Source organism: Telmatherina bonti (assembly GCF_933228915.1).
Source record: "Telmatherina bonti genome assembly, chromosome: 20".
Classification (NCBI taxonomy): domain Eukaryota; kingdom Metazoa; phylum Chordata; class Actinopteri; order Atheriniformes; family Telmatherinidae; genus Telmatherina; species Telmatherina bonti.
Window position 1 is genome coordinate 11,873,675 of NC_136618.1, and position 27,105 is coordinate 11,900,779.

The 27,105-nt window shown below is 38.7% G+C and overlaps 4 protein-coding genes across 4 annotated transcripts; 2 read left to right on the top strand and 2 right to left on the bottom strand.

Moving 5' to 3' along the window:
• Positions 1-2,933: 2,933 nt before the first annotated feature.
• On the top strand, positions 2,934-6,578 carry LOC306770707 (sialic acid-binding Ig-like lectin 12; the record flags this gene model as incomplete). Its single annotated transcript, XM_079259607.1, has 4 exons — positions 2,934-3,294; positions 4,785-5,099; positions 5,176-5,436; positions 6,574-6,578. 4 exons carry the CDS (start codon positions 2,934-2,936, stop codon positions 6,576-6,578), a joined length of 942 nt encoding a protein of 313 aa, XP_079115733.1.
• A 40-nt stretch (positions 6,579-6,618) lies between these two features.
• On the top strand, positions 6,619-12,599 carry LOC306770708 (B-cell receptor CD22-like; the record flags this gene model as incomplete). Its single annotated transcript, XM_079259608.1, has 5 exons — positions 6,619-6,804; positions 9,472-9,559; positions 9,746-10,129; positions 11,901-12,215; positions 12,292-12,599. The coding sequence occupies 5 exons, from the start codon at positions 6,619-6,621 to the stop codon at positions 12,597-12,599; spliced, it is 1,281 nt and encodes a 426-aa protein (XP_079115734.1).
• Positions 12,600-14,253: 1,654 nt separating this feature from the next.
• Positions 14,254-20,176, bottom strand: LOC306770710 (uncharacterized protein; the record flags this gene model as incomplete). The annotated part of the gene is made up of 8 exons (XM_079259611.1): positions 20,051-20,176; positions 17,859-18,173; positions 17,522-17,782; positions 16,815-16,899; positions 15,853-15,892; positions 15,436-15,630; positions 14,470-14,580; positions 14,254-14,268 (listed from the first exon to the last, which is right to left on the bottom strand). The coding sequence occupies exons 1-8, from the start codon at positions 20,124-20,126 to the stop codon at positions 14,254-14,256; spliced, it is 1,098 nt and encodes a 365-aa protein (XP_079115737.1). The 5' UTR covers positions 20,127-20,176.
• A 3,075-nt stretch (positions 20,177-23,251) lies between these two features.
• On the bottom strand, positions 23,252-27,033 carry fen1 (flap structure-specific endonuclease 1). Its single transcript, XM_079259800.1, has 12 exons — positions 26,970-27,033; positions 26,456-26,550; positions 26,146-26,248; positions 25,915-26,017; positions 25,704-25,767; positions 25,507-25,616; positions 25,195-25,331; positions 24,987-25,053; positions 24,747-24,878; positions 24,505-24,656; positions 23,579-23,693; positions 23,252-23,469 (listed from the first exon to the last, which is right to left on the bottom strand). Exons 2-12 carry the CDS (start codon positions 26,535-26,537, stop codon positions 23,395-23,397), a joined length of 1,140 nt encoding a protein of 379 aa, XP_079115926.1. The 5' UTR covers positions 26,538-26,550; positions 26,970-27,033; the 3' UTR covers positions 23,252-23,394.
• Between the last annotated feature and the right edge of the window lie 72 nt (positions 27,034-27,105).

Consider the following 27,105-nt stretch of genomic DNA (forward strand, 5'->3'; position numbering starts at 1 on the left):
CTTGCTGTGAAGAAATGTTACAAACCACCAAATTACCCTGCAGAAAACATTTGACTTCAGTTTGTCCAGTTCAAACTGCTTAAAACTACATGTAAAATAGAGACTAACAGATCAGTGGCTTGTTAATCAGCTCGTTTTCATATTAACTGCATATCTTTATCAGATTAGCATAATTACAATTTTATAAAAATCATATTTTGGCCATTTTGTGACATCTACCTGACATTATTCTTCTAAAGTTGTTAATTTAAAGTCACAGCCCAACTTTATCTCTTAAACCTTAAAACTGAACAAAAACGGTCTCATGTGGATTTGAAAGCCAAAGAATTATTTTTGTTGTTGTTGTAGCTGTTTCAACCGTGCCTTGTCCAGCATCATAACATACAGAACGGCAGTCTGTGTGCCATATTTTGCCAGACAGATTTGCTCTGCCAAGTGTGACATGTCATGAATATGGCCGCCTTTGTAATTCTAAATAATTTTTTGTTGTTGTAATCATCAGTCCTAATATGGCAGCGCTGAACCTGGTAGGGGAGAAAAATAAACCAAAAAAAAACAAACAAACAAACAAACAAAAAAAACAGGTGAGAAAGAATTAAATTGTGAAATGAATAATTGTCTAAGCTGCCAAACTCATAGTGTTCACAAAAGCAATACAAACAGCTGCAGTACTGCTGGATGCATAAAGTTGAATATTGATCATATGCAGAAGCAAAAAAGTTATCAAACATTCCTGCTGAGAAACTAAACACACAAACATCAGCAGCATTTAGTGGGAAGCAGATGGAAAAAGGAACACTTTTGTTGGCATGTACGTGTGCATGTAAATGTGCACGAGTGATCATGCAACGTGGATGAGCCATGTGCTTCCAAGGGGGCCATGACCACACCCTGTAGAGTCACGGAGGAGCCTGAGATCTCAAGGGCCCAGAGGGTCCACATAGCCCAGCTGAAGCAGAGAGGTGCCGGCCCACCAAGTCCAGAGCAGAGGAGGCCCCCAGACCAGAGCTCCAAGGTGAGACGAGGAAGAGGCACCGAGTAGCACAGGGCAATGGTGAGTGGGGCCAGAGGGCACCGGGTGGCAAAGTGCAGGCTGCACGCAGGGCCAGTACCCCACAGGCCTGAGGACCACCCATTCCCCCCCAGCAGAGCCTCATCCTGGACCCAGCTGGACCAGCCCACCCTGGGCAAAACCATCATAGGCGAACTCCACTGCGATACAAGGGTTGGGTGCCCCAAAGACAAGGACACATCTGTAGGCCCCTCCTCCCCCCATCACCTTCCAACCAGCCTTCCCACTGCTGTGGCTCCTGTCTACCCACCCACCCCACTGTGTCCTATGTGTGGTGTGTATGATGTTAGATGGCGGGGGAGGAGATGGGCGCGGAGAGGGGCACAACCAGAGGAAGAAGGGCTCCTCAGGGTGACCAAGACCTCAGCTCCTGCAATAGGCTCCGCCTCCTCAACAGGACCGCCCAAGGACAGAAGGGCAAGGTCCGGTCTCACCAGGGTACCTGCCGGGCACCAGAACAGAACAACCCCAAAGGCATGCCGAAGGCTCCCCTGCTCAGGAGGGAGGCAGCCCCTCGCCTCGCCTAGTCCATAAAAATGTGTATTAAAATGAGTTTTATAAACAGACAATGAGGAAGACTCTGGATTTGCTGACCAGACGACGTTATTTATCAGAATGGCGTCTATTTCAGCTGCAGATTTAAATGTGAACTATTTCAGTCTCTGCCTCTTTGTTCCTTTCGTGGACTGAAGGAAGAACTGAGGCAGTGTGATATGGCACTTACACCAAAACACCAACAGTTTCACACACTTCAGTTCACAAGTTAAAATGAGGGTTTCCTGAGAACTGTACCATGTGGTCCACCACCGAGGCCAGTATCACGGTGAAGCTCCTTTAGCACCTCTCACCTTTTGCTGGGATAAAGCTCCAGCCTCCTCATAACCCTGAAGTGGAATAAATGAATAGAAAAAGTGGCTGCATAAAAAAGAGTGTGTGTCTGACACATAATGAGGCAGTGGTGTGTAAACTGATGAAATCAAGTATGAGAAAAAGAAAAAAACAAGTACATAAAGTAAACCAGAGGAAGTTGTTGAGTTGGGTTCAGTGTGAGTTTAGCTGCCATTTTCCTCTGTATCATTTACATAATTTTCAATTAAACCTTATGATGAAGAACATTTTGAGGTTCTGGATGAAAATAACTGATATGTAAATGACGATGACACACATGATCATCGAGAGGGAGAATTTTCTTTACATATTAATGAGCTGGAGATGCCCATAAAGCCGACATCCTTTTTTAAAGAAGAAGGAAGGATGAAAGCGCCTGAAAGCGTTTAAAGACTGTTGCCTTCAGAGAGAAGTTGGTTATTCAATCTGCAGCTGATCATCTAAAACTCACATTATCTGGTTCTAAAACTTTGTTTCTCTGTTGTAGGACTGAAGATTTAGGTAAGAAAACTCTTCCTCAAACCTGCTGCAGATGTTTTCTAACCAGTTTGATTATATTCAGAGTAGTTAGAGGGTTTTTTTGCAAATGTGCAGACGTTGGAAGAGTGAAATCACCTTATGGATGTCAACTTTCTGATTCTATGTATCAATTTAAATATGCTTTACATTATATAACAGAAAAACTACTTTGAAAAATAATGAACTCGTTTGTTTCCAGTTTGCTTTGAGTCTTAAAGACGATGGAGGAATGTGGGAGTTTCATGGCAGTCCTGTCTGTGAACGTGGTGACAGTCAACATGTTACTGAGCGTCTTCTTTCTGTCAGGTCAGATGTTTGTTCTTTACTTGAATTATTTACACTTTAAAATACTGATATTGTTTAAAGTCTCCACATGTAACATGCTGCAGCTGTTGATTTTGCTACACATAATAATCATTATTTAGGTTTTGCAGGAGTTTTTGCTGATTGTGGTATGACGTCTCACCTCTTCATCACGACACCAAAGAAGATGGAGGCACTGAGTGGATCTTGTTTGCAAATCCCATGTAACTTCAGTGCTGCACCAAGAACAAATTTTAACAACCAAAAAACTATCTGTGGAATTTGGATAAAAAAAGAATCAGACTTTTCCAAGACTGAAAATGTCATTTTCAACAGTTGTAATAAAGACAACAATTATCCAATGGAAATTATTGGAAACCTAAGTCGACAAAACTGCACCACCTTATTTTCTAATTTAACCTCAAGTCATTCAGACAAATACTTCTTCAGGATTGAGAACACACCATATAAAGCAACAGCTGTCTGTAATCCACTTCAAATAACAGTTACAGGTGAGAAAGTTTCCTATTTGTCACAACAAAATGTTATTATTAAGATGTCGTAAAAATAAATTACAGATTTTGCTTCATTAACATTCAGAAATAAAACTACGGAGGGATGATAGAATCCCTCCATAGTTTTACAGAAATCAGTCTTTTAAACTTGTTTTACATTCAAAATGTTTTCTATTTAGTTAAATTCTTCTTATTTGGCGTCGTCTGCATGATCTCACTTAGAATCTAAGATATTTATGAGTCATGATATGTTCATTTCCTTGCAAAAACAAGATGTTCATCACAAAAGTATTGATACTATGTTAATATGTTTGTAACTTAGTTTTTATTTATTTATTCATTCATTTTAGCTCAAACAGATTTTAACTGACAGAAACATGATGTGATTAAATTTAACTTTATCGTCCCACCAAGGCAGTAAATTTTACAAACACACATCAGACAGAGAAACACACCCAAGGGGGTGTGTTTTATCTCTTGTTATTAAAAGAGTTTTCTAAAGTTTTCAAACACTCACTTTTATACAAACGATGTAATCAAGATGTGTGTAATCACACATCTGGAGGGTGAGAGGAAGCCAGAGTACACGGAGAGAACCCACGCATACAGAAAGAACACATAAACTCCACACAGAAAGGCCAATGTTTAATTGGTGCTGTACAAAGCATCATTAGACAGACATTTATATTTCCAGCTTTTTTCAGCTTCCTGTTCAATTTGTCTGTTTATTACCGTCACATGTCCAAACCACACAGAAATGATGCTTCGATTAAGACTCACACACACATTGTAAAACATCAGTGGTGACCTCAATCTATTTTATTTTCATATATATTCTGTGTTGATAGCGACTCTCTGCTTATCATCTCTGTGTAACCAGATAAAACATTCCCTAACCCTGTCTGCAACTGTTTGAGTGAGAGGAAGGAAGCTGTTAGATTTAAGATTTTTTCTTTGCTTTTACCAACATTAATAAGCAAGAAGCAACATTCAATAAATGTTTCCTGTTTCTAGTTGATGCTGGTCTGAGAGTCAGTTCAGTGTTATTTTCAGCAAATAAAAACTATCTGCAATAAAACACAGTCTGAAATGTAGAAAAATGTTTTCATTTAACAGAAACACAACATTTGTAACAGTAAATCATTTTAAATATCAGACATTTGATAGTTTACACCGCCACCTAGTGGTCTGGAGTGTCAGTAGCAGAACATTAAGACCCAGTTGAAACAATTCATCCTGCAACGTTTATTTCGAGTCAGATCATCAATACTTACCAGTGATCTATTTACTCTAGAAACCATAAAAGTCACACTGCCTTACTCATGGTTAAGACATGATGTGCTGAGAATCATAAGCTCGAACTCCTCCGTACCAAATTATTAACTCATGTAAAACAATGAAGATGAAAGCTCAGTCTAATTTTGACTATTTCATTTCTATTAGAAAACAAACACTGATCTGGTTCTGTTTAATGTGTGTTTGAATAGATTCTCCTTGGAAACCCAAAATAAAAATGTCAGGTGATGTGAAGGATCTGAAGGAGAAGGAGTCTGTCACTATAACCTGCTCAGCTTTCACTCCCTGTCCACACTCCCCTCCTCAACTCACCTGGAATCTCCAACAAGACTCTCACAGTCAAACAGAGGAAAACACACATGGAACCTTTACCACTAAAATCCAGCACAGCATCACTCTGTCACACACACATGATGGATACAACATCACATGTTCTGCCAGATATCCTGTGGATGAAGGAAAACATGTGAAGACATCAGAGACAGAAGAGACTCTCAGTGTTTCATGTAAGTCATCCTGTCAGCACATCATGGTTCAGCTGTTTCTCATCAATAAACTTAATGTGTGTCACATTTTCCTCAGATGCTCCTAAAGACACCTCAGCATCCATCAGTCCACCAGGTTTGGTGTCAGCAGGTAGCTGGGTGAATCTGAGCTGCTCCAGCAGAGCCAAGCCTCCCGTCAGCAGCTTCACCTGGTTCAAGATCACTTCAGATGGACCCGTTAATGTGTCTGATGGAGACTTTTTCAGCTTCAATGCAACAGTAGAAGGAAATTATCGCTGTATGGCTGCAAATAAGTTGGGGAATCAGACATCCCAAATAATCAGTCTTAAAATTGAAGGTAAATGTTCTCAAATCAGTTACAGCTGCAGTCTCAGTAATGGATGTTTCAGCTTTTCTGTCCATTTTTGTTGTTTGCTTGTTGTGTTGAGGTTTTGGGTATAGTACCTGGGCAGCAGTTCTTGGAGGAATAATTGGGATCCTTCTCTTTCTTGTATGTGTTTGGTAAGTCCAACAAATACCAACATCTGCACCAACAGCTATGAAAGACTTTCTTTTGCGATAAAAACTGATTTTAATTCTGGTTTCTTATTTGTGATTTATCTAACAGTACAGTGCTGTACTGCAGGAAGACAAAGGCGGCTAATTCAACTGAAGAACATCATCAGGTGATAAACTACTGGATCTTACTGTAAAGAATAACAAAACATATGCAGCTGTGATGGTCTGCAACATTTTGTGGGCTGACACTGTTTTATTTAAAATAATAATGTTAAAAATGAAATATTTTTAAAATGGGACCATTTAATATTTCATAATAAATTGGACAAGAAAAGGTTTCTTTGGCTGATTAAACATTAAACATTAAACATTAAACGGCAAGCTAACAAGGCTAGCTGGCAATAGCTTAACCCTATAAAGCCACATGGATCATTTATGATACGTACAGTTTATGAGACTTTTTTTTTATCACTTCATGGTAAAAACTTTGTCCCCTAAATACAAATAAAATATCATCCATCCATTTCTTAATTGCTTAGTCCAATTCAAGGCTGGAGGAAGCAGAACTTCTCCCAGCAATCACCCAGAGAGAGGCAAGATACGCCCTGAACAGGTCACCAGTCTGTCACAAGACCAAAAAAAATGTTTTATTTTTAAATTTATTTAATTATTTTCAAAATTTGTTAAAGGGCCAAATAAGGATTTTATTTTATTTTTTTAAATGGACATTTTCTTGTCCTAAATTTGGATTTACAGGGTTAAACAACCATTTAAGGAGCACCTTAGAGAGGCAGAGTCTCTCAGAGGTCAAACCAGTCAGAGGTTTAGTAGTTTCACAATGTGTAACCACAAACACGTTACTTACTGTAGTTCTTTACTGACTTTTCATGAACATTTTGATGTTGTTGATATTTTGTCCTCATCCAGATAAAACGGAAATATTAATAACTTATTACAAACGTTCCTGTGTTTTCAGACTGAAACAAGTCAGGAACAAACTGTCCAACAGGTGAGAGGGAATATGGAAGAAGAAGAAGAAAACATCCATTATGGAGAGATTACATTTTCCAAGAGGACGCCTGATTCGTCCTCCGGCTCGCTGTCGGACAGGCAGGAACTGGATTTGGTGTATGCACAGGTTAAAGTGTCTAAACAACCAACTGCTTTAAGACACAAAGTTGAGGATCCTGAAAGTCTTTATGCTCAAGTAAAGAAAAAATGAGAGAAATGAACTTGTTTTATTTGTATCAAAATGAACCTTTATTATACTCCACACTGCTTACAGTTCTTTGCAGCTTTTTTAGATGTGTGTGTGTGTGTGTGTGTGTGTGTGTGTGTGTGTGTGTGTGTGTGTGTGTGTGTGTTGACCATACACAGCTGCTTTCATGTTATACGTTTTTATTTTTTAACCTCAGATCGATTGTTAATAGACGTCTCACATCTCAGAATGACAGGAAAACCTTCCACATTCAAAAAGAGTTTTTCATTTCAAATGTATTGAAAGAAAGTTTGATTTGAGTTTATGGAACCTCAAAATTTCCATAAAATGAAAGTTTAAGTTTGATTTGACATTTAGATGTTTTCTGTTTTCTCTTGTTAAAAATATTAATATTAATTAATAAGAAAAACGCTTGATTAAACACTTTTGTAACTTTCTGCTTGGGTTTAGAAATCTAAAGTCACTTTGTTTGTGAAATAAAAAATGTTCAAATTAAAATAAATTGTCATTATTTGACCGCAGTGTTTGTCTTTGTGTCATTTTTACAGCTTTCATAAAACTGAGCATAAAATCTACGAAAATAACTACCTGCCATAACTGATTCCAACAATGTTTGATCTGTTTTATTTCTCTATTTAACTGATTATCTATATTTAACATTTATCCTTAAAGAAATCAGTAGTTTTAAAGGTAATGTTTTATTTTAAAAGTGTGTGACATAAACAGATTACTGATGAATCAAACAGTCTGAAGGGATTACTTGATCGTCCAACGAGCTTTTATAACTTCAGAGCTGGGTTCATATTTACTGGAGTTTGATGACTGAATGAGCTGTGATGGATCTTCATGTCCAGATAAACACAAGCTAAACAGAAACAACAAAACAGAGCAGCAGAAACTGGATGAGGAAGAGAAGTGCATGTACAACATTGTGAGCATTTTACATCATCTCATAGCGAGTATATTCTCAACTCAAGATATGATCTCACAGATCTGGATGAATAAAACTCATTTAATTTAGTGTGAATGAATAAAACGTGGACAAACACACACTTTGCAAACTGATGTGGTTAAAGACGGTGAAACTGTGCAGCTCGTACAGAAATACATGACACTGTAAACCTCAACAAGCTCTGTGTTTTCATTTAAAGCTGTCAGGGGGAGATTTGTCTTTTACATTTCAGACACATGCGAGGCCTAAACCTCCAAACAAGGAAGTGGTCACAGCACACACATTGTCTCAGACATTTCTAGTGTTTTATATTTATATTTAACAAGCTGGTTCTGAATCATTATAAAGTAGGAAATTGTTCATGAAGCAATTAAAATTAATCTTGTGGGGGGGTGGGCGCTGAAGAAAACACTTAGTATGTATTGCATCAGATGAAATATTCAAAGCTGGTTTAGTTGAATATTTAATAAACTGTATTATTCTCAGTGCTGCAGAGCAGCATCACAGCAGAGTTTTATTCTTATGGCAGTCTGGTCATGTTTTCTGCAGTCCTTCCAGATGTCCAGACTATCTTTTCTCAGTCATGATGTTCTCAAACAAAAGGCTGTTGGACTGGACTCCAGGCCTTTATTGTCACTCATCTGTTTGCTCCTTTGTTATGTTTTCTGCCTGGTTGTGGGAATCAGTCACTGACCAGTTACTGACTGTGATTTCAACAAAAGATGTTTTGGACAAATGGATCTACTGCATGCATTCAAACAGTCATGTTCAGTCCTCTGCAACAAACGGTTTCAGGAAATCTGTATTTTAATCATGTGTGAAGAGCTGCAGCCAGTTTCACACCCCATGGTGTGAAAAGCTTTCGACATTTCGCGCTCGGTGCTGTTTTTTTTTTGGTCCATTCTCACACTGATGTTTGTCCTTCAGCCTATGAAGAGGGACAAGAAGCAGAGACTAAAATAGTTTGCATATAAATAACAAGCCAGTGATTAAAAAGGAAAACTTTTGTTGAAACGTTTGCTGTTCCTGACTCAGTGGAGGTCTATATGTGTGGTCTTGTTCTCCCAGTGCACATCTGGGTTCTCTTCAAGTTGTCTGACTTGATTCAGTTTCTTGGTGGTTTTACTTGCTTTTTGGACAGAGTGAGTGGTTGTTTCTGTGAACTGGTGGACTGGTAATGGAACCAGTTGTACTCTGCCCCTTACTGGTTAGCAGCAGGGATAGTATCCTGCCTCTTTTGGCCCTGAACTGGAGTAAGAACGATAAGCATGTGTCAGATAAACCACAGGGACTTTTGTCAGATGGAGGTGGGGGTGTTTCATCTGATAAAACTGTGCAGAAAGAAAAAAAGACTTGAAATGAACAGAGGAAGTTGGTTGGTTTAGTGTGCCCGTAGCTGCTCTATTTTCTACGGAGAAGAATCTTCATCATGAGGATGTGGCTCAAAACTACTGATGTATAAATGACAGTGACACGTGTCGTCATAGAAACAAACACTTTTTTTTACATACTAAGTCTAAGATGCCAAATAAGCTGACATCCTCTTTCATTAAAGACGGAAGAAAGAAATCATTGGTGAGCTTTTAAAGGCTGTTACCTGATAGAGACGTTGGTTATTTGATCTGCTGATCGTCTAACATTCACACATTTCCTGCTTCTAAAATCCTGAAATTCAACGTTTTTCTTACGAGCTGGGTCTGAAGATGAAGGAGCGATGTGGGAGTTTCATGGCAGCCGTGACAGTGAACGTGGTAATGATCAACATGTTACTGAGCGTCTTCTTTCTCTCTGGTGAGATGTTTGTTCTTCACCTTCATTCAAAGACATTGTTTTAATTATTAACACGATAAAAAACTGATCATGTTTAAAGTCTCTGTATGAAACATGCTGCAGCTGAACTGGACTTTGTGGATCATGAAGTTTGTCTTCTGGTAGATTTTGCTCCAGATCATGTCCATCATAAATCTGGTTTTACAGGAGTTTCAGCTGATTGTTCTGCCAAACGACACCTCTTCATCACGACACCAAAGAAGATGGAGGCACTGAGTGGATCTTGTTTGCAAATCCCATGTAACTTCAGTGTTAAAACAGGAAGCGAGTTTGACACTAAACGAACTGTCTACACAGTGTGGATAAAAACTTCAATGGATTTTGCTAGAAATCCAAACAATGTTATTTTCAACAGCAGCAAGTCAGATAATGTCTATCGAATGGAAATGACTGGAAACTTAAACCAGAACAACTGCACCACGTTGTTCTCTCATTTAACCACAAATCATACAGACAAATACTTCTTCAGGATCGAGAACGGACGATATAAAGCAACGGCTGAATGTGATCCTCTGCAAATAACAGTTACAGGTGAGAAAAAAATTGTATTCATCACAATAAAATCTTATTAATGAAGAAAGAAATAAAAAAAAAGGTCCAGTTTCGCTCCACCAACCTTCAGATGTTTAACTGAAAAACTGAGATGAAAGGTTATGGAAAGTAGTCGTATAAAGAAGTTTTACTCTTGAAATTTCTTATCATTCAGTCTCGTCTGCATTATCTCACAATTTATTTAAAAACAACTGTATTTACTGTGTGAACTGACTGTTCTGCAGACATTAGAAAAGAGGAAGTGCTGAGTCATATGTAGATTTCCTGACCAAAATTTTTCCCCTCAGGTGGATTTTTAATGACATGATGTGATTAATGTCTCAACCTTCAGAAAATGTCTCCTTCTTTGCTGCAGCTGTTTTTAGTTGCATCCTGTCTGAGAGTTTGTGTTGTTTTTAGCAAGTAAAAAGCAGATGCACAGTCTGAAATGTAAATAAAAAAATGTTTTTATTTAACAGAAACAACATTTGTAACAGTAAATCTTCTTACACATCAGTCATGTGACAGTTTCTCTGCTTTACACCGCCACCTGGTGGTCTGGAGTAGCAGTAGCAGAACATAATAAGACCAAGTTGACAGAATTCATCCTGCAACGTTTATCTGTAGTCAGATCATCAATACGCACCAGTGATCTATTTCCCTTTACACTGTAATGGTTAACAGATCCATGATATTTTTTTTTCTTTTCTCTGTTCTTTACAAAGACAAGAGTTTAATCCTTCCAAACAAATTAGGCCCTTTTAAGCTGTTTTAGCATTTTGTCTTATCTTATCTTCTTTGGGGTGTTTTTATTAGTTTATTTATGAGGTTAAAATTTCTGAATGATCCAGGATTTGAAGCTTAACTGTGACTTCATTTACTCTCATCATCATGTGGGTTTTTTGAAAAGCAGTTTATATTTAATTTAGAATATAAAGGAAAAGTTCTTTAGGAATCCAAGACACTGTTACTTTTCCAGTTAATTTAGGCTTGACATTAGGACAATGAATAACTGAGAAATGTCTCTTTGTATTGTATTTCAACTCCTCTTTACATCTTCATGACTTGATTTTTGTCAAAAACAAAAACTGATCTGCTTTTGTTTAATGTGTGTTTAGATACATTCTCCTCAGAAACTCAGAAGTGAAGCAAAGCTTATCATCTGTGTGTGTAACCAGATATTTAAAACATATACTTTATTGACTGTCTTTGAGTGAGGAGATTTAAGATTATTTCTTTGGTTTTACCAACATTAATGAGCAGGAGGCAACTTTTAGAAAATGTTGTTTCCTATTTTTAGTTGATGCTTGTCTGAGAGTCAGTTCTCCCTCAGTGTTGTTTTCAGCAAGTAAAAAACAGCAACAATGAAACACAGTCTGAAATGTAGAAAAATGTTTTTATTTAACAGAAACACAACATTTGTAACAGTAAATCATCTTAAACGTCAGACGTGTGATAGTTTCTCTGCTTTACACCGCCACCTATTGGTCTGGAGTAGCAATAGCAGAACATGATAAGACCCAACGTTTATTTCGAGTCAGATCATCAATACATACCAGTGATCTATTTTCTATAGAAACCATAAAAGTCACACTGCCTTACTCATGGTTAAGACCTGATGTGCTGAGAATCATAAGCTCTAACTCCTCCGTACCAAATTATTAACTCATGTAAAACAATGAAGATGAAAGATCAGTCATATATTTGTATAACTTCTTTTCAAGTAGAAAACAAACACTGGTCTGGTTCTGTTTAATGTGTGTTTGAATAGATTCTCCTTGGAAACCCAGAATAAAAATGTCAGGTGATGTGAAGGATCTGAAGGAGAAGGAGTCTGTCACTATAACTTGCTCAGCTTTCACTCCCTGTCCACACTCCCCTCCTCAACTCACCTGGAATCTCCAACAAGACTCTCACAGTCAAACAGAGGAAAACACACATGGAACCTTTACAACTAAAATCCAGCACAGCATCACTCTGTCACACACACATGATGGATACAACATCACATGTTCTGCCAGATATCCTGTGGATGAAGGAAAACATGTGAAGACATCAGAGACAGAAGAGACTCTCAGTGTTTCATGTAAGTCATCCTGTCAGCACATCATGGTTCAGCTGTTTCTCATCAATAAACTTAATGTGTGTCACATTTTCCTCAGATGCTCCTAAAGACACCTCAGCATCCATCAGTCCATCAGGTTTGGTGTCAGCAGGTAGCTGGGTGAATCTGAGCTGCTCCAGCAGAGCCAAGCCTCCCGTCAGCAGCTTCACCTGGTTCAAGATCACCTCAGATGGACCCGTTAATGTGTCTGAGGGACAGATTTACACATTCAGTGTAGCAGATGGGGGAGTTTATTACTGCGTGGCCTCAAATGATTTGGGAAATCGGACATCTGAAGAAATCCATCTTGATATTAAAGGTAAATTGATCATGTACTTAAAGCATCTGGAGTTTCAGCCTCAGTAAAGGTGGCATCTTCTTTTTATCTCTGTTTTTTAACATCTTGTTTGCTTTGTTGAGGTTTGAGTGGACATCCTAAACTACATATGGAGGCAATTCTAGGAGGAGTAACTGGGATCCTCCTCCTGGTTGTATGTGTTTGGTGAGTGTCACAAAAGCAGCCAGTAGGATCTGTTGTGGTTATACCTGCACCAGCATCTGTAAGCAGTTGTTTTGCTGGGATGAACTTTCTCTGAGACTGAAACTGAACTTAATTTGGTTTCTTGTTTGTGCTTTAACTTACAGTACTGCCACATGGTGGAGGAAGACAAATACAGCAGATTTAAATGAACATCAGCCACAGGTGGGAAAATACTGGATCTTACCGTAAAACTCCACTCTGTTTTTTCATTGTGCCGATTTTAACATGTAAGAAAACAATAACTTATGATTTTATTTTTTATTATTTTATATCCACCCATCTGTGCATTTATTACAAAATGTATTCATTCATCTCTCCATCCCAAATAAGTGCAAGTCTGAACAGATATCGTTGAAAATCCAGAAGGTCTTTATGCTCAGCTGAAGAAAAAATAAAGCTTGTTTTAGATTCAAATTAAATGTGTTTATATATATATATATATATATATATATATATATATATATATATATATATATATATATATATATATATATATATATATATATATAAATATATATAAACTCATTTTAATAGATCTCAATTGATTTAAAAAAAAAAAAAAAAAAAGCAAGAAGACAACGAACTTAAAGTCTGCAGCCTTGCAGTTTGTGTAGACGCACATGCTGGCCACAAACAGCCACAGTTGTGTGATTGTATTTGCACCTCACATTGATGAAATGTCCCACATCTCTAACCCTGTAAACAATGAAATCCTTTTGATTGGATCTTTGGTGTTTTCTATGTTCTTTTGTAAATAAAATTCTTGTTAAAGACATGCACATTCTGTTTTTCTTGAATCAAGACATTAAAAATTTGACAAAATTCACCTGGCTTCAGTCAAAAAACAAACAGGATCGAGATCATAAAGACATGATTATGCAGTGATACTGGTAAAAGTTATAATATTTACTGTCAAAATCAAGATTAGAATCAAATCAAAAGTTGATTTGAGTTTTTTCCCTTCCTTTCTGTGTCCAGGTTGTTCAGTTTTTAGTTTTTGGGATCGCTGCTTTATATGAGTTTTAATAGGAACTGAACTGCCCCTCTCTAAAAAATTTCAACTATTAAATCATAATCATCATAAAAAAATTAATAACTAAAAAGATTTTAAAATGACTATGATGGACTGGCGACCTGTACAGGTGTACCTGCCTCTCGCCCAGTGATTGCTGGGATAGGCTCCAGCTTCCCCATCATCCTGAATTAGACAAAGCAGTTTAGAAAATGGATGGACGGATTTTAAAATGACTGTTTTATGTGGGTGTGTGAGAATGAATGTGTGAAGCTGGCTGTGAGTGAAAGGTGAGAGACTGAAGGGGGGTGGGGGACTTGTGGTAATGGTAAATGGACTTGTACTTTTCTGGTCATGCAGACCACTCAAAGCGTTTTACACTACTTGTCACATTCACCCATTCACATTCACACACACTCATACCCCAATAGGCACATTAGGGGCAGCTTGGGGTTCAGTGTCTTGCCCTAGGACACTTCAGCCTGTTAGGGAAGCCTGGAATTGATCAAGGACAACTGCTCTTCCTCCTGAGCTACAGCCGCCCCGCTTGTGGATAGGGGAGGCTGTCAGAGAGGGGTTAACGTGAAGGGATGGAGGCAAGTGTGTGTGTGTGTCGGTGGCGGGGCGGGTAATGGTGCGTGGGATGAGGGGCCATGTGGGCATATTTGGGTTGGGCCAGTTGCTGGGTAGCCACTGCCCTGCGCCCACTGACTGGCGTCCCTCTGCCACCTCCTGGCCAGACTGTGGGCTGATCGCCCGGGTCCTGGGCTCCTCCTGGCCTGCCTCTGATCTTTCTGTAGGCGGGACACATTGAGACAATCACTCTTCTTCGAGTTCCTGTCACTCCGTATATTCTGCACGCTGCTACAGTTACCATGTCATCCTGCAGGTTTACTCACTAATAGCCTTTCAGTTAATTTATTTTAATGTGTTTCTGGTTTTAGTGGAAATATATGGTTTCTCATAGCTTGTTTATCTTTAACTTCTGGCAGTTGTTGACTTGTTTCTCTGCGGCACCCGTAGGCTGTCCTTTGTTGTATTTCTGTCCAGGTAAAGCAGGTCTAGAATCTGTGGTTGGATTGCATTGTTTCTGTGTAGTGTATCTCTGTCTCTGTTTTCTGACTACTTTCCCTTTCCTCTGTGTTTTCCTTTTTCTCCAGTCAGGTCCAGCAGAACTACTTAATTCTGCAAATCACATTTATTAATAATAAACAAACAAATAAAATAAGAAGTCAGCTTATCATGGGGATTAAAAGGTCGGCACAACACAGCATCCACACCATCATTCTGCTTGCTCGACAAGACAAGTTGTAAAAATAAAACTTTTTAAAGTTTCTTAAGGTATTTTCTGAAGAGTAATGAATACCAACAATCTTTTAACTGTGATGTTTATCCTAATTTTAGCATAAATCAAAACACAAATTTAAAATGCATTTGTCAGATAAATTATTTTGGGAACGATGAAGCATTTAAAAAGCCTCATCTTCAGGACAGCTTTCATAACTGCACAGCTTCATGTGGATAGGTCTAAAATACTGATCATTTCCTGACTCTAAAATGTGTTGAACAACTTTACATCAATGTGTTTCTGTGTAGTTCTGCTATTGAACTCTGCACAATAAAGAACCAGAGACTCATTTCTTCTTTACTTGGGCGTAAACGTCAGTCAGTGGCGAGATGTTTTCCATCTCAACAGTCAAAGAAAGCTGTGAATACACCACATCCTGACACTGTGTGCTGTTTTGAATAAAGTCTGAAGGAGGTCTCAGCCTGCAGAAGTCAATCTCTCCATAATGAATGTCTGTGTTTTCATCAGAACAGGCAGGTTCTTGAAGGACCGGACGCTGCATGAGAGAGAGAAGAAAAAAAGACCACATAAAAAATGATGTGAAACTTGGAAACACAAATAATGTGATGTGACAGCCAAGCAGGAAAACCACGTCTTTATGTGGCTTGTAGCAGGATGTGTCATTATACGTCTTGTCGCAACTCACTCAGAAATAATCCGCTCAGATTTACATTGTCACCATTATGAGCAAAAGTTCAAATGAAGTTCAATTTTTCACCTGATTATGACGTGACGTTGGATGTTTGGACTTTAACCACCTGAAAGAAAAAGAAAGGCCGTTTGCTTTTTTTTTTTTTTTTTTAAAGAATATGTTATAATTAGAAGAAGAAAAAGGAAGTTTAGAAATAAAGTCAACAAGTACATTTCCTGCATATTCAGAGCTAAAGAAAAAGTGTGTTGAGTTAACCCTTTAATGGATAGTGGCCCCGCAGTGGACACCTATTTACAAGCTTTTTTCTTGCATATTCATGAGTGAGGATGGTATTTTTGATATTAAACCACTTCAGTGGACGTTAGTAAGTCATCCAATATGTTTCCACTCACCGGATAATAAATAAATATATGATATAATTGAACGTACTGTAGTTACGCAAGTTTGCCTTTGCGATAAATAGGAAAAGAAAATAATACAGTGATATTTTATAGAAGATTTGCATCATGTAATTATGACTATATCTTATTTTATAAATATTTTATGGAATACATTAAAATATTTCATAAATTGGGATAAATTCTAAATATCACTAATAAATAAAAAAAAGGTGTTGTTGCATATGCCTGTAGAGGTAAAATACTGTATTTAAAAAAATGTTACATTTGTTTTTTTTTCATTAATTCATGCATGAAAGGGTTAAAACTTAAAACCCGGGTTTGTTAAATTACTGCAAACATTTCTGCAAAATTCTGCAGTAAAGTTGAAAGTCCTTCGACTTTGTGGTAGGCGTGGTCAATGTGAACAATTCTTATCGAAATGCAGTAATTCATCTTTTAAAATGACTATTTTTCCATAAGTCTGATAAATACGCTGTCCAACACTTTTTTTTATAAAAGTGTTGTCTTTATAATGAAAGCATAAGCTTGAAAAAAGCTATGTTTAGTTCTTTGTTCCAGACATATCGATTGTATTGATTACACATCAATAAACAATCATGGAGCAGGATGGGAGTTAAAGATGCTGACCGAACAAAAACAACCACACAGATGAGCAGTATGATCGCTGCGATCGCTCCAACAGCAGCTCCCCACCATGAAGACTGGCCCATTTCTAAAGAAATAAACAAAAACTAGGTTAGTATGTGACAGGTAACGTGAAACAGGTATGTTGGCATTGCATCTACACAGACATAAGGTGGGATAAATTTTAAGATTTCTGAAAGAAAATATTTTAAGAATATGTTTTAGGGATTGAGAATAGATGTAAACTCATACAGCTGTGTGACATAAATGTAAATATTTGTGTGTAATTATGTATCTGGATGTGTGTGTGTACACATAAATGCATGTTTATATGTGTATGCATGTAGGTATATATTTACGTAGATAAGCTTATGTGTCCATATGTTTATGTATTACATATATAAACATGCAGTATAACTGGCATACAGGATTATACAAAGGTATATAGACCTTGTTATTAACTGTACATATAGTTTTTCTCTTTGATTTAGTGCGACTATTGTTGAAATATCAAGTTATGATCAGTAAAGGATGCTGGAATAAATAAGTAATTACAAAAGTCTTTCTGAACATAAATTATTTTCAGTTTTTTGTTTACATGCTGCATATTTTTTGGAATTTCAGCATCCTATTTGCAATACACTGTTGCAAATAAAACCTTTTATTTTACTTTCAATACAGTGACAAATAAAACCAAGTTATTCATTTACCTCCTTTGTTCACATTAAGTCTTTGTGACTCCTGCCTTCCCAAATAATTTGCAGCCACACAGTAATAAACTCCTCCATCAGTTGCATTGATGTTGTAAAATTGTCCTTCTGCTACTTTTTTCTCTCCATCTGAGGTGATCTTGAACCAGGTGAAGCTGCTGACGGGAGGCTTGGCTCTGCTGGAGCAGCTCAGATTCACCCAGCTACCTGCTGACACCAAACCTGATGGACTGATGGATGCTGAGGTGTCTTTAGGAGCATCTGAGGAAAATGTGACACACATTAAGTTTATTGATGAGAAACAGCTGAACCATGATGTGCTGACAGGATGACTTACATGAAACACTGAGAGTCTCTTCTGTCTCTGATGTCTTCACATGTTTTCCTTCATCCACAGGATATCTGGCAGAACATGTGATGTTGTATCCATCATGTGTGTGTGACAGAGTGATGCTGTGCTGGATTTTAGTGGTAAAGGTTCCATGTGTGTTTTCCTCTGTTTGACTGTGAGAGTCTTGTTGGAGATTCCAGGTGAGTTGAGGAGGGGAGTGTGGACAGGGAGTGAAAGCTGAGCAGGTTATAGTGACAGACGCCTTCTCCTTCAGATCCTTCACATCACCTGACATTTCTATTCTGGGTTTCTCAGGAGAATCTGGGACACAGGATACAAAGAAGTAAGTTTGAGCATTTATTAGCTCATTAGATTTTACTTCAAGTAGACAGAATTATTATCCTAATGGAAATTTACAGCCATTCAGTAAACACACGTTCGTGTCATAAGTTGAGGGCAGCTTCTACATGACATGAAAGGAACCCTAAACCATAAACATTATCTTTTTTTTATTTATCTAACCTTGTCCTGAGCTTTGTGATATAAGGTCCTTGTTGATATTTTAAGTATTCTTTATTTTTAAATGTCACTATCGTTGAATTTTCATGCTGATGCTGGACCTGACAAGAGAGTTGGGAAGGGAAGGGAAAAGAAGAGAGAGAGAGAGGGAGGGAGAATGGGAGGCAATGGTACACCAGACAGACAGATAGAAATCAACAGGATGAGATGTTCCATCTAAAGAGAGAAAACCAGACAACCAGCTGCTAAACCTGGAAGGAAACTGAACACCACCAGCGACATCTTCCAGAAAACCAAACAATCATCAGAAGAACATGTAAAACAACAGTCAAGCTGAGGAGGAAACATTACTTCCAACAACAAAAACATCCACACAAAGACGAAAACATGAACATAACTCTAGTTAGGATTAAATCCACAAGATGACACATTGGCTGAATCAACATGCAGGTTTGTAAACGCGGGAGCGAAATATCAGGAATGATTAGTAATTGATGGCTATCTAAGTGTGACCAGGTCCTCACAAAGATCAGAGGTGGACTCGGGGTCCTACAGGAACCAGGAGACCAGCACTCACCCCAGGGCACGTATCTCAGCCAACCCATTACAACCAGACCACCCTGTGACCATGAAGCACAGATCCCAGGAGGTTGGGGACGCCAGGCGTCAGCCCCCCGGAAGCAGACAGAGCGCAGGGCCCACAGCCAAATGGGTCCAAGGGTAAACCACTTCCCCAAGGCAGAGGAACAGGAGGACCAGGCCCCCAGACGCCATCCAATGTAGACCAGCACATACCTCGGTGTCTAAGACAGTGGCCACAGGCACCCTGTAGACCAGGGCATCGCCCACCCCACAACCCAACTACCCCCTACCTCCCATACCCAATCCCCCCACCAACACACACACACACACACACACACACACACACATTCCAACCCCGCCCCTGGAGCAAAAGAGTCACTTCTCTCCAGGACAAACACCAACCACATTTATTCTGCAGAAAGTAAAAGGGCTGGACATCACAATGAAGCCCCTTTCCAGCTATGTGGGACATCTGGAAAATGGATTGTCCAAAGAAGAACAGGCCAACTGTACCACACGCCCCATGTTTCACCAGCGGTGAAGCACTCTGAGACTCTACATGTGTGAGGTTGTTTCTCAGTGGGCGTTCTTACAGTTCTGCCCAAAAACACTGCCAGGAAGAAGGAACGAAAACATTCTCTGTGACAAAATTCTTCCAACGATCCGGGAGCAACTTTGTTGACAATCTTTGTATTTTACAGCAGGATGAGCAACTCGTCACAAGATAAAAACGGAAAGGAAGTAGCGGCACTATATTCACTATAAACTTCATTTCACAACTTTCCTTCTTCAGCCTGAAATCACATGATGTGACTTCTGAGTATTGATCAAGATTAGCAGAACTGAGAGAAAGGGGACAGAGTGATCCTCATACTGGTTTTTACTGGGTGGAAGTAACTCATAGAAAATGTTAGAAATGTGGCTTTAAAGACATAGATTAGTGAAAGTTGGTGAACCAGAATTTAAATCTCTGTCAAAACTTCAGGTGAAGACGATACAACGCTGTGTGGTGTGGACCTGTGTTTGGATATCCTGACAAATACAGCAAACAAACAACAGATTAGCCTGTAAGTGAACAGGAAAAATAAAACTCTTACCATTTACTTCGATTTGAACAGGACTACACGACGCTGTGGCGGTGAACTCCACGTTCTCAACTCTGAAGTAGTACATGTCTGCGTATCCTCTAGTCAGGTTGTAAAACAGAGTTGTGCAGTTTTTCTGACTCAGGTTTCCTATAATTTCCATCGGATATGTTTTCACTGCTCCGCTGCTGTTGAAAATCACATTTTCATAGTTTTCTTGATATTTGGGATTTTCTTTTATCCACACTCCAAAGCTTTTATTTGTGCCTCTGAATTCCTTGCCTTCCTTTGGATTAAATTGACACGGGATTCGCAAACAGGATCCACTCAGTGCTTTTATCTTATTTGGTGCACTTATAAAAACTGCAGCTGGGTTCGGACAATTAGCCAAGGCACCTGTAAATTCATCATCACAGTTAAACACGGGCGCATTTTTCATGCAAAAGAATTCAGTTTGCAGTCTGATACAGTTTCTGCTGCTCATAATAAGAAAAAAATGTGAATGATTCTGGAAACACAGAAGAAGACAAACAGCTCACCTGACAGAAAGAAGGCAATCAGTAAGATGCTGGATGTCAACATATTCACTGACAGACACTCGGTACCTGGATTTACAACCAGAAAAAGATGTTTTAATAATTTCTTTTATGATAATTTGACAGATTAATTACTCCTCATCGACTTCCTGTTTTTATTCAAGCCTTCTCTGTCTGTAATGACTAACAAAAAGCTGTGAACGGCATGCTTTTCAGCAGTTACAGTCAAGCTGCAACATTAGGAAAAATGGTTATTTTCTGTGACTGTCAGCACAAATCACCAGGACTAACATGAAGGAAAGTTTCCAAATAGGAAGCTAAAGAAAAGAAATACAACTTTCCCTTACCAGTATGAACCCACATGGAGTTTTCTTTCAGTGAAGTAACCGGATCTGACTGAATGTGTCACAAAGCTGCTGTAATGTGACAGAAGACCAAAGAAAAATATGGTTCCTCAACTGCGAGGCAGTTCAACATCACATGACAGTCACTGCTACTTCAAATGCTGCAGAAATATTTTGCTTGTTCCTGCTACTCTTCTGAAACAGGAAGTCAGACATTGCAACATCAGAGGATTTCAGATATGATCTTAATTTAATCATTTCTATTAGGCCTGCTTTCTTGACTACTTTTCCAGTAATTATTTCATTATTTTCAGACATTTTTACACACATGATCATGATAAATTACATAATTTCCACATAAAATCCATTTTTTCTTAAACTTTTGCTAAATGCTGCTCAAGCTTGTATAATCTCATGAATTATGCAGCATCCAGAAGGCATCCACATCTTCAACCTTGACCATAATGTGGCTCAAACCTCTGTTGTTTTTAGCCTTTTAGAGAAGTTCAAGTATAGCGAGCATGCTAAAATATGTAAAGTATTGCGGCATGCACTTACCAGCTGTGAAACCAGGCGTTGCCACTGTGGTGAGAAGCATCAGACTACCTAAAAACTGTAAATTTTCATGTCATTTTGAAGAACATCAGCATGATGTGTTTTAAACTTTTCTAAGTGAAATATTTATAGCAATGAAACTCTCTGACATTGCTCTGCTTTTGTTTTAATTGGTAGTGTTGTCCTGTTGGGTAGCAATGGGAGGAAAGACAAATAATATTCTCACACAACTAATGTACTGCTTCTATCTGACAGTAATGTTTTCACATTGGCAGCATCCGTTGAGTCAGACACACGATGACATGTTTAAATGCAAACAGTTCTTCTCTATCCTGTCACATGAACAAAGTGTAGCTGCAGCATTAACATTTGGAAAATCTTCCTCATATCAGACTATATTTATCCTCACACACTAATTTTCTATATCCCCCTGAATACCAGGGAAAAAAAATGTGTAACTACAAATGTCCACTACGGAGGACATTGTGGTAAAATATAGTTATATTTATCTAAGAAATGATTTAATGTGTTTATATGATATTCAATGAAAATATAACTACAAAATTTCAAGTAAAAATCGGCACAAAGAAAAGTATTATGCACTTTTGCTCTTCCCATAAAACATGCTTGTTGCAATGGAGGCCATTTTTCTTGAAAAGAGAAAGAAAGTTCACAAAGCCCCACCCCCAGATAATGAGGTACCATTTAAAAGCACTAAATGTCCTCTTTAAAGACCAAAAGGTGTTAGTTTAGTAGCATTCAGGGAGATGAACATATTTATGTTTACAAAGGTCCTCCACAGACACGGACAAAATTAACTACTGGTAGTCAGGAGGATATCACTAATAGTTGCAGTGCTAAGAATTACTGACATCTAGTGGTAAAGATGGGAACAGCAATTACCTCATAGGAGCAGAGTTGTAAATGAACAGTGGTCAAACCAGTCTACGGGCCAAACATACATGTTTTCATCAGCGAGTGGATCCAGCCGTCTGTGATGGACTGGTGACCTGTCCAGGGTTGTACCCTGCTTCTCACCCAATGATTGCTGGATAGGCTCCATCTCCCCCACGACCCTAAATGGACTAAGCAGTTCGAAAAATGAATGACATGTCTAGTCTCCTTCTATGTCCCTTTTCAGCTTATAATTCTGTACTTAAGTCACTTTATTCTGTTATCATTAGAAGAATTAATTCCAGTTTTATGTTTTAATGTGTGTTTTCTATTTTTCTCTTGTAGGGGACTAATAAAGGATGATCTGATCTCATATATCAAACAAAGCCAGTTCAATGTTGATGCAGCTGAGAGGCTTCTTACTTTACAGTTGTCTATTCAGAGAGGTGTCATGAATCTGAACCCACAGTAAATAGATATAAATTCCTCATTCTAAAGGAATAAAAACAGAAGTTATTTTAATGGATTAAATAACAATAGAAACAGTTTTTAGTTATGTAGTTTTAAGTTTTGTGTCATTGACCTGATTTTTTTTCTTTTGACATTCTGTACATTCAGTGTTTTGTCTGCTACACTCAGTTTCAACGGTCAAAAAACTTCATTCAATCATTCATTATCCTAACCGCTAAGTCCGATGAGGGGTTGCGTGGAAGCTGGAGTCTATCCCAGCAGTCTTTGGGCGAAAGGCAGGGTACACCATGGACAGCTCGCCAGTCCATCACAGGGCTGTCAATGAACTTCTAATAAATAAATCCATCAGCAGACCAACTTCTTTCAAACAAAAACCATTTATTTCCAGAACACTGATAAAACTTCTCGGCTTGCTTGGATGTTGTTTTGTCATATTCATCACAGTTTATTCAGTTGAACTAATTGCGACACAAAATGTATTTTTGTGTAGAATTCATTACTATTCTCCTTATTTAATAAGTGATATTTATAATGATGCTAACTTCTTCTGTTCAGCTTATCTGCCCTTCCTAAACTTCCCCGACGCTCCTGTTTTCTGCTTCTTCTGTGCTGGTCCTTTTGTTTCTGGTTCCTGAAAGAATAACAGGATAGATAAGACTATTATTAAGAAAATACCGCAAGAGTAATATCTTTGAGATCAAATGAAATCACATAAACACAGCAGTTTTTTTTCACTGTACCTTCCGTTTGGAGGACAGGGATCCAGTGACGGTAAAGAAAGTGTCCAGACGGCCCTGCGTACTGCCCTGCCTGCTCTTCATAATCTTCTTACAGCCGTTACGAATCCTGTCCTCACTGCACACAAACATTCACAAACATTAAAAAAAATATTTAAAAAAACAGTTAAAAACAAGGGTTTAATAATGTTTGCACTGATATGCTCATATGCAAAGTGAAATACTTTACAAGCGAAAAAGTGAAGATGCCTGCATGAACAAGGCAGAGGAAGCATACAATCATCATCCTGCCATAATGTATTTATTAGGTCAACAGTGCCACCTAGTGGACAAACATTGTACAAATAGGTGGTCTAAGCCAGGGGTCCTCAATGCCCAGTGTCCTGTAGGTTTTCCTCGTGTCCCTGCAGGAGTACACCAGACTCAGACTCAGACAAGCTCTGCATACATCTAATAAATACACAGTGATTTGAATCAGGTGTGTTACAGCTGGGATGCTTGGAAAACCTGCGGGACACCGGTCCTCGAGGACCTGGATTGAGGATCCCTGGTCTAAACCAGTGTTTTCCAACCACTGTGCCGTGGCACACTATTGTGCTGTGAGAGATTATCAGGTGTGCCCTGAGAAATTACCCAGTTTTCACCTAATTGGTCTAAAAAGCAGCTCTGTGTTCATCCAAACAGGCCACAGTGAAAGAAAATAAAATTCCTTCCTGTGTTTATTTGATTTCTATTCAAGAGGCTGTGACAAGATGGACTTTATATTAATTATATGGACTTTTGGTTTGTGGTGTGCCTTGTGATTTTTCCTTGGCTCCAAAATGGTTGAAAAACACTGGTCTAAGCACGCCAGTCGTCTTCCCCGTGGCGAGGAAACTCAGTAAACAAGCAACATACAGCTCAGTGATCAGGGTTTAAATGTAGCTCACCTGAACTGCTTCTCGTTGCACATGAACTGGATCAGTCCTTCTTCGTCAGGCTCGTTCCATTTCAGTTCCACTGAGGAGCAATCCACCACGTCTGGCTTCAAAAACAAATTCCTGGCTTCTTTGTAGAGCCAGTCCTCTGGGGCAGGGTGCTTCTGCAAGAAGAAGAAAGGCAACACACAGAGACTCAGACTCGGTTTAACTGCTTGAACTACAGCGTAAGACTACATAAAATGTTTATTTACATTTGTATCAATGTTTTCCAGGATCTCCTCGATGCAGCCGTGCTGCCGGATCAGGTCAACGGCTCTCTTGGGGCCAATTCCCTTGATGGATCCACAGTAGTCACATCCCAGCAGAATACAGAGGTCTATGAACTGGAAACGAGAGACTGGAGGTCAACGTTGAATGTGACAAATTATATCTTGATTTGATGATCTTTCATTTGTGGGGGGGGGGGGGGGGGGGGGGGAGGAAAAACACACCTGCTCATTGGTCAGGTTCATGTCCTGCAGCAAACGACTGAAGTGGAACTCTTGAATAGGAAGTTTCCTAAAACAAAAACATTCTTGTTTGTTGTTGTTTTTTTTAAAATAGTTGGATTTTCTCCTCTTTTATAAGCACAATGATCAAATTACTGTTCACACCTCTTCAGCAAAGACAGATATAGGAAACAAAGCTTTGGATTCATACTTTGCTTCGCTGGCAGTGAGGTGTCTGAGCAGGACGTTTGTCCCAAAAGTCAGGCCATCCATATCCTCTGTTGCCGTGGCAAACACCTTCCCGGCTTTCACCAGAGCAGCACAGCTGGCCTCAGCCTCACATGGAGCCTGAAAGAAAAAACATCCAAACATTTCAGTTTTTCAGCTTCTTAGTAAAACTGTGATAAGAATAAATTACTTAGGAGTCTTTAATAATTAAAGTTTGTTTTACACAAGTAACTGTTTTAAAATATGGGTAAACCTAGTAAGAGAAAGAATAAGTAAAGCAAACCCCCCACATTACCTCAATGTAAGGCACCCCCATCAAGGTCAGAAGCTTTTTGCACTCATCATTATGCTGTTTCGTGACTTTAACCAGCCGCTTGGTCAACTTGTCAATATTCTCCTGCTCCCCTGGTTTGAGACATGACATACATTAATATAAAACTAAATATATCATGTCTAATCAGCTCCAGAAAGCAAAGCAGAACATTTTTTTACCCATTTCCTGAGCTTGAGCAAGCAACTTCTCCGCTTCTGCTCTCCTCTCCCCTCTTTTGTCAAGCTAAATCATAAAGGCATGAGATTAACAGACAGGTTGAGTCGATAAGGTGCAAACCAAAACAATACTGCACAGCAACAATGCAACATAATCCGTCACCTACAACATGCAGGAGGAAATGCATTTAAGGAATAACAAGTGCATACTAACCTCTGCAGACTTGAGCTGTGGAGGCTTGCCATCAAATACATAAACTGGCTTGATACCATGTTCCAACATGCGGATTGTACGATAAAACATTCCCATTAAGTGGCTGTGGAAAAGGTAAATCACAACAACAGTTGAATTACTGGCAACTCTTTTAAGATAAATAAAAGATAAAAACTACTGTATATCTGTGTGTATAATCTGAATTTTAAGTATTTATCGTTGCAACAGTACCTTGTTGTCTCGCCGTCTTCATTCTGCAAAACATTGCCATCCTGTCGCACAGCAATCAGGAACTGATAGATGCACATGGAGGCATCTATAGCAATTTTTCTGCCTACAAAGGATCATTATAAATAAGATTTAGCCAAATTTGGTCTTTTGATATTGAAGAGGTAATCAAAACAAAGGTGTTAATGTTATTTTTCTGCATCCACCTAAAGCCTGATTTTAATCTAAGCCTTTAATATATGATCAAGGTCCTCCAAAGGAACATCAGTGGTATAATTATTATTTCTTTTGCACACAAATCACTGTGAATTACCAAAGTAGTTCTTGATTTCTTGCTCTTTGATGGCACCAGGCGCATGGTCGGCGATCAGCTTGGCAAGTCCATGTATTCCCATCGCGGCAAGGTATCTGAGAAATAATTATATTAATAATATCCCTTGCACTGTGGCTATATTCTCATTAATCGTAGCTTGTTTACTACAAACTATCCCACCAGCCACGCAAAAGCTGCTTTCCTATGCAGACAATGCGTGACAAAGTGCTGACATATCAGCAGGTCTGTAGGGCATAAACAGAATAAATGACTACTTCTTCGTGATTGTTACCTTACAAATTTATATGTGTGGCGACTTTTTTACTTGGTCAATAACCTCAAATCCCTCCGAAAATGTTCTTTTATTAAGCTAAAACGGAGACAATGTACTTTAGCAAGCTAATGTTGCAGCGTAGACAAACTGCGTTTGTAAGTCTGCCACACTATAACATCCACAGTATCACAAGTCAACACAATGTCGATTTAGGCTGTTTTATTTATCAAAACAACTCACCTATTAGCTAATACTCCTCGTTAAAGCTCCTGCTACGGTACCTAAAGCGCCAAGAACCGCGTCTGTTTCGCGGGAAATCAAATAGCAGACATTACGTGTCGAACTGTTGAGCACGCCGCCGTCCATAATATAGACA

Excerpts from the sequence above, each read along its gene's own strand:
- fen1 (XM_079259800.1), bottom strand. The coding sequence starts at position 26,537 with ATGGGAATACATGGACTTGCCAAGCTGATCGCCGACCATGCGCCTGGT. Across the intron at positions 26,018-26,145 it reads GAAGACGGCGAGACAACAAG|CCACTTAATGGGAATGTTTT; the intron begins GTACTGTTGCAA and ends CCTTTTCCACAG. Across the intron at positions 24,879-24,986 it reads TGAACCTGACCAATGAGCAG|TTCATAGACCTCTGTATTCT; the intron begins GTGTGTTTTTCC and ends TCTCGTTTCCAG.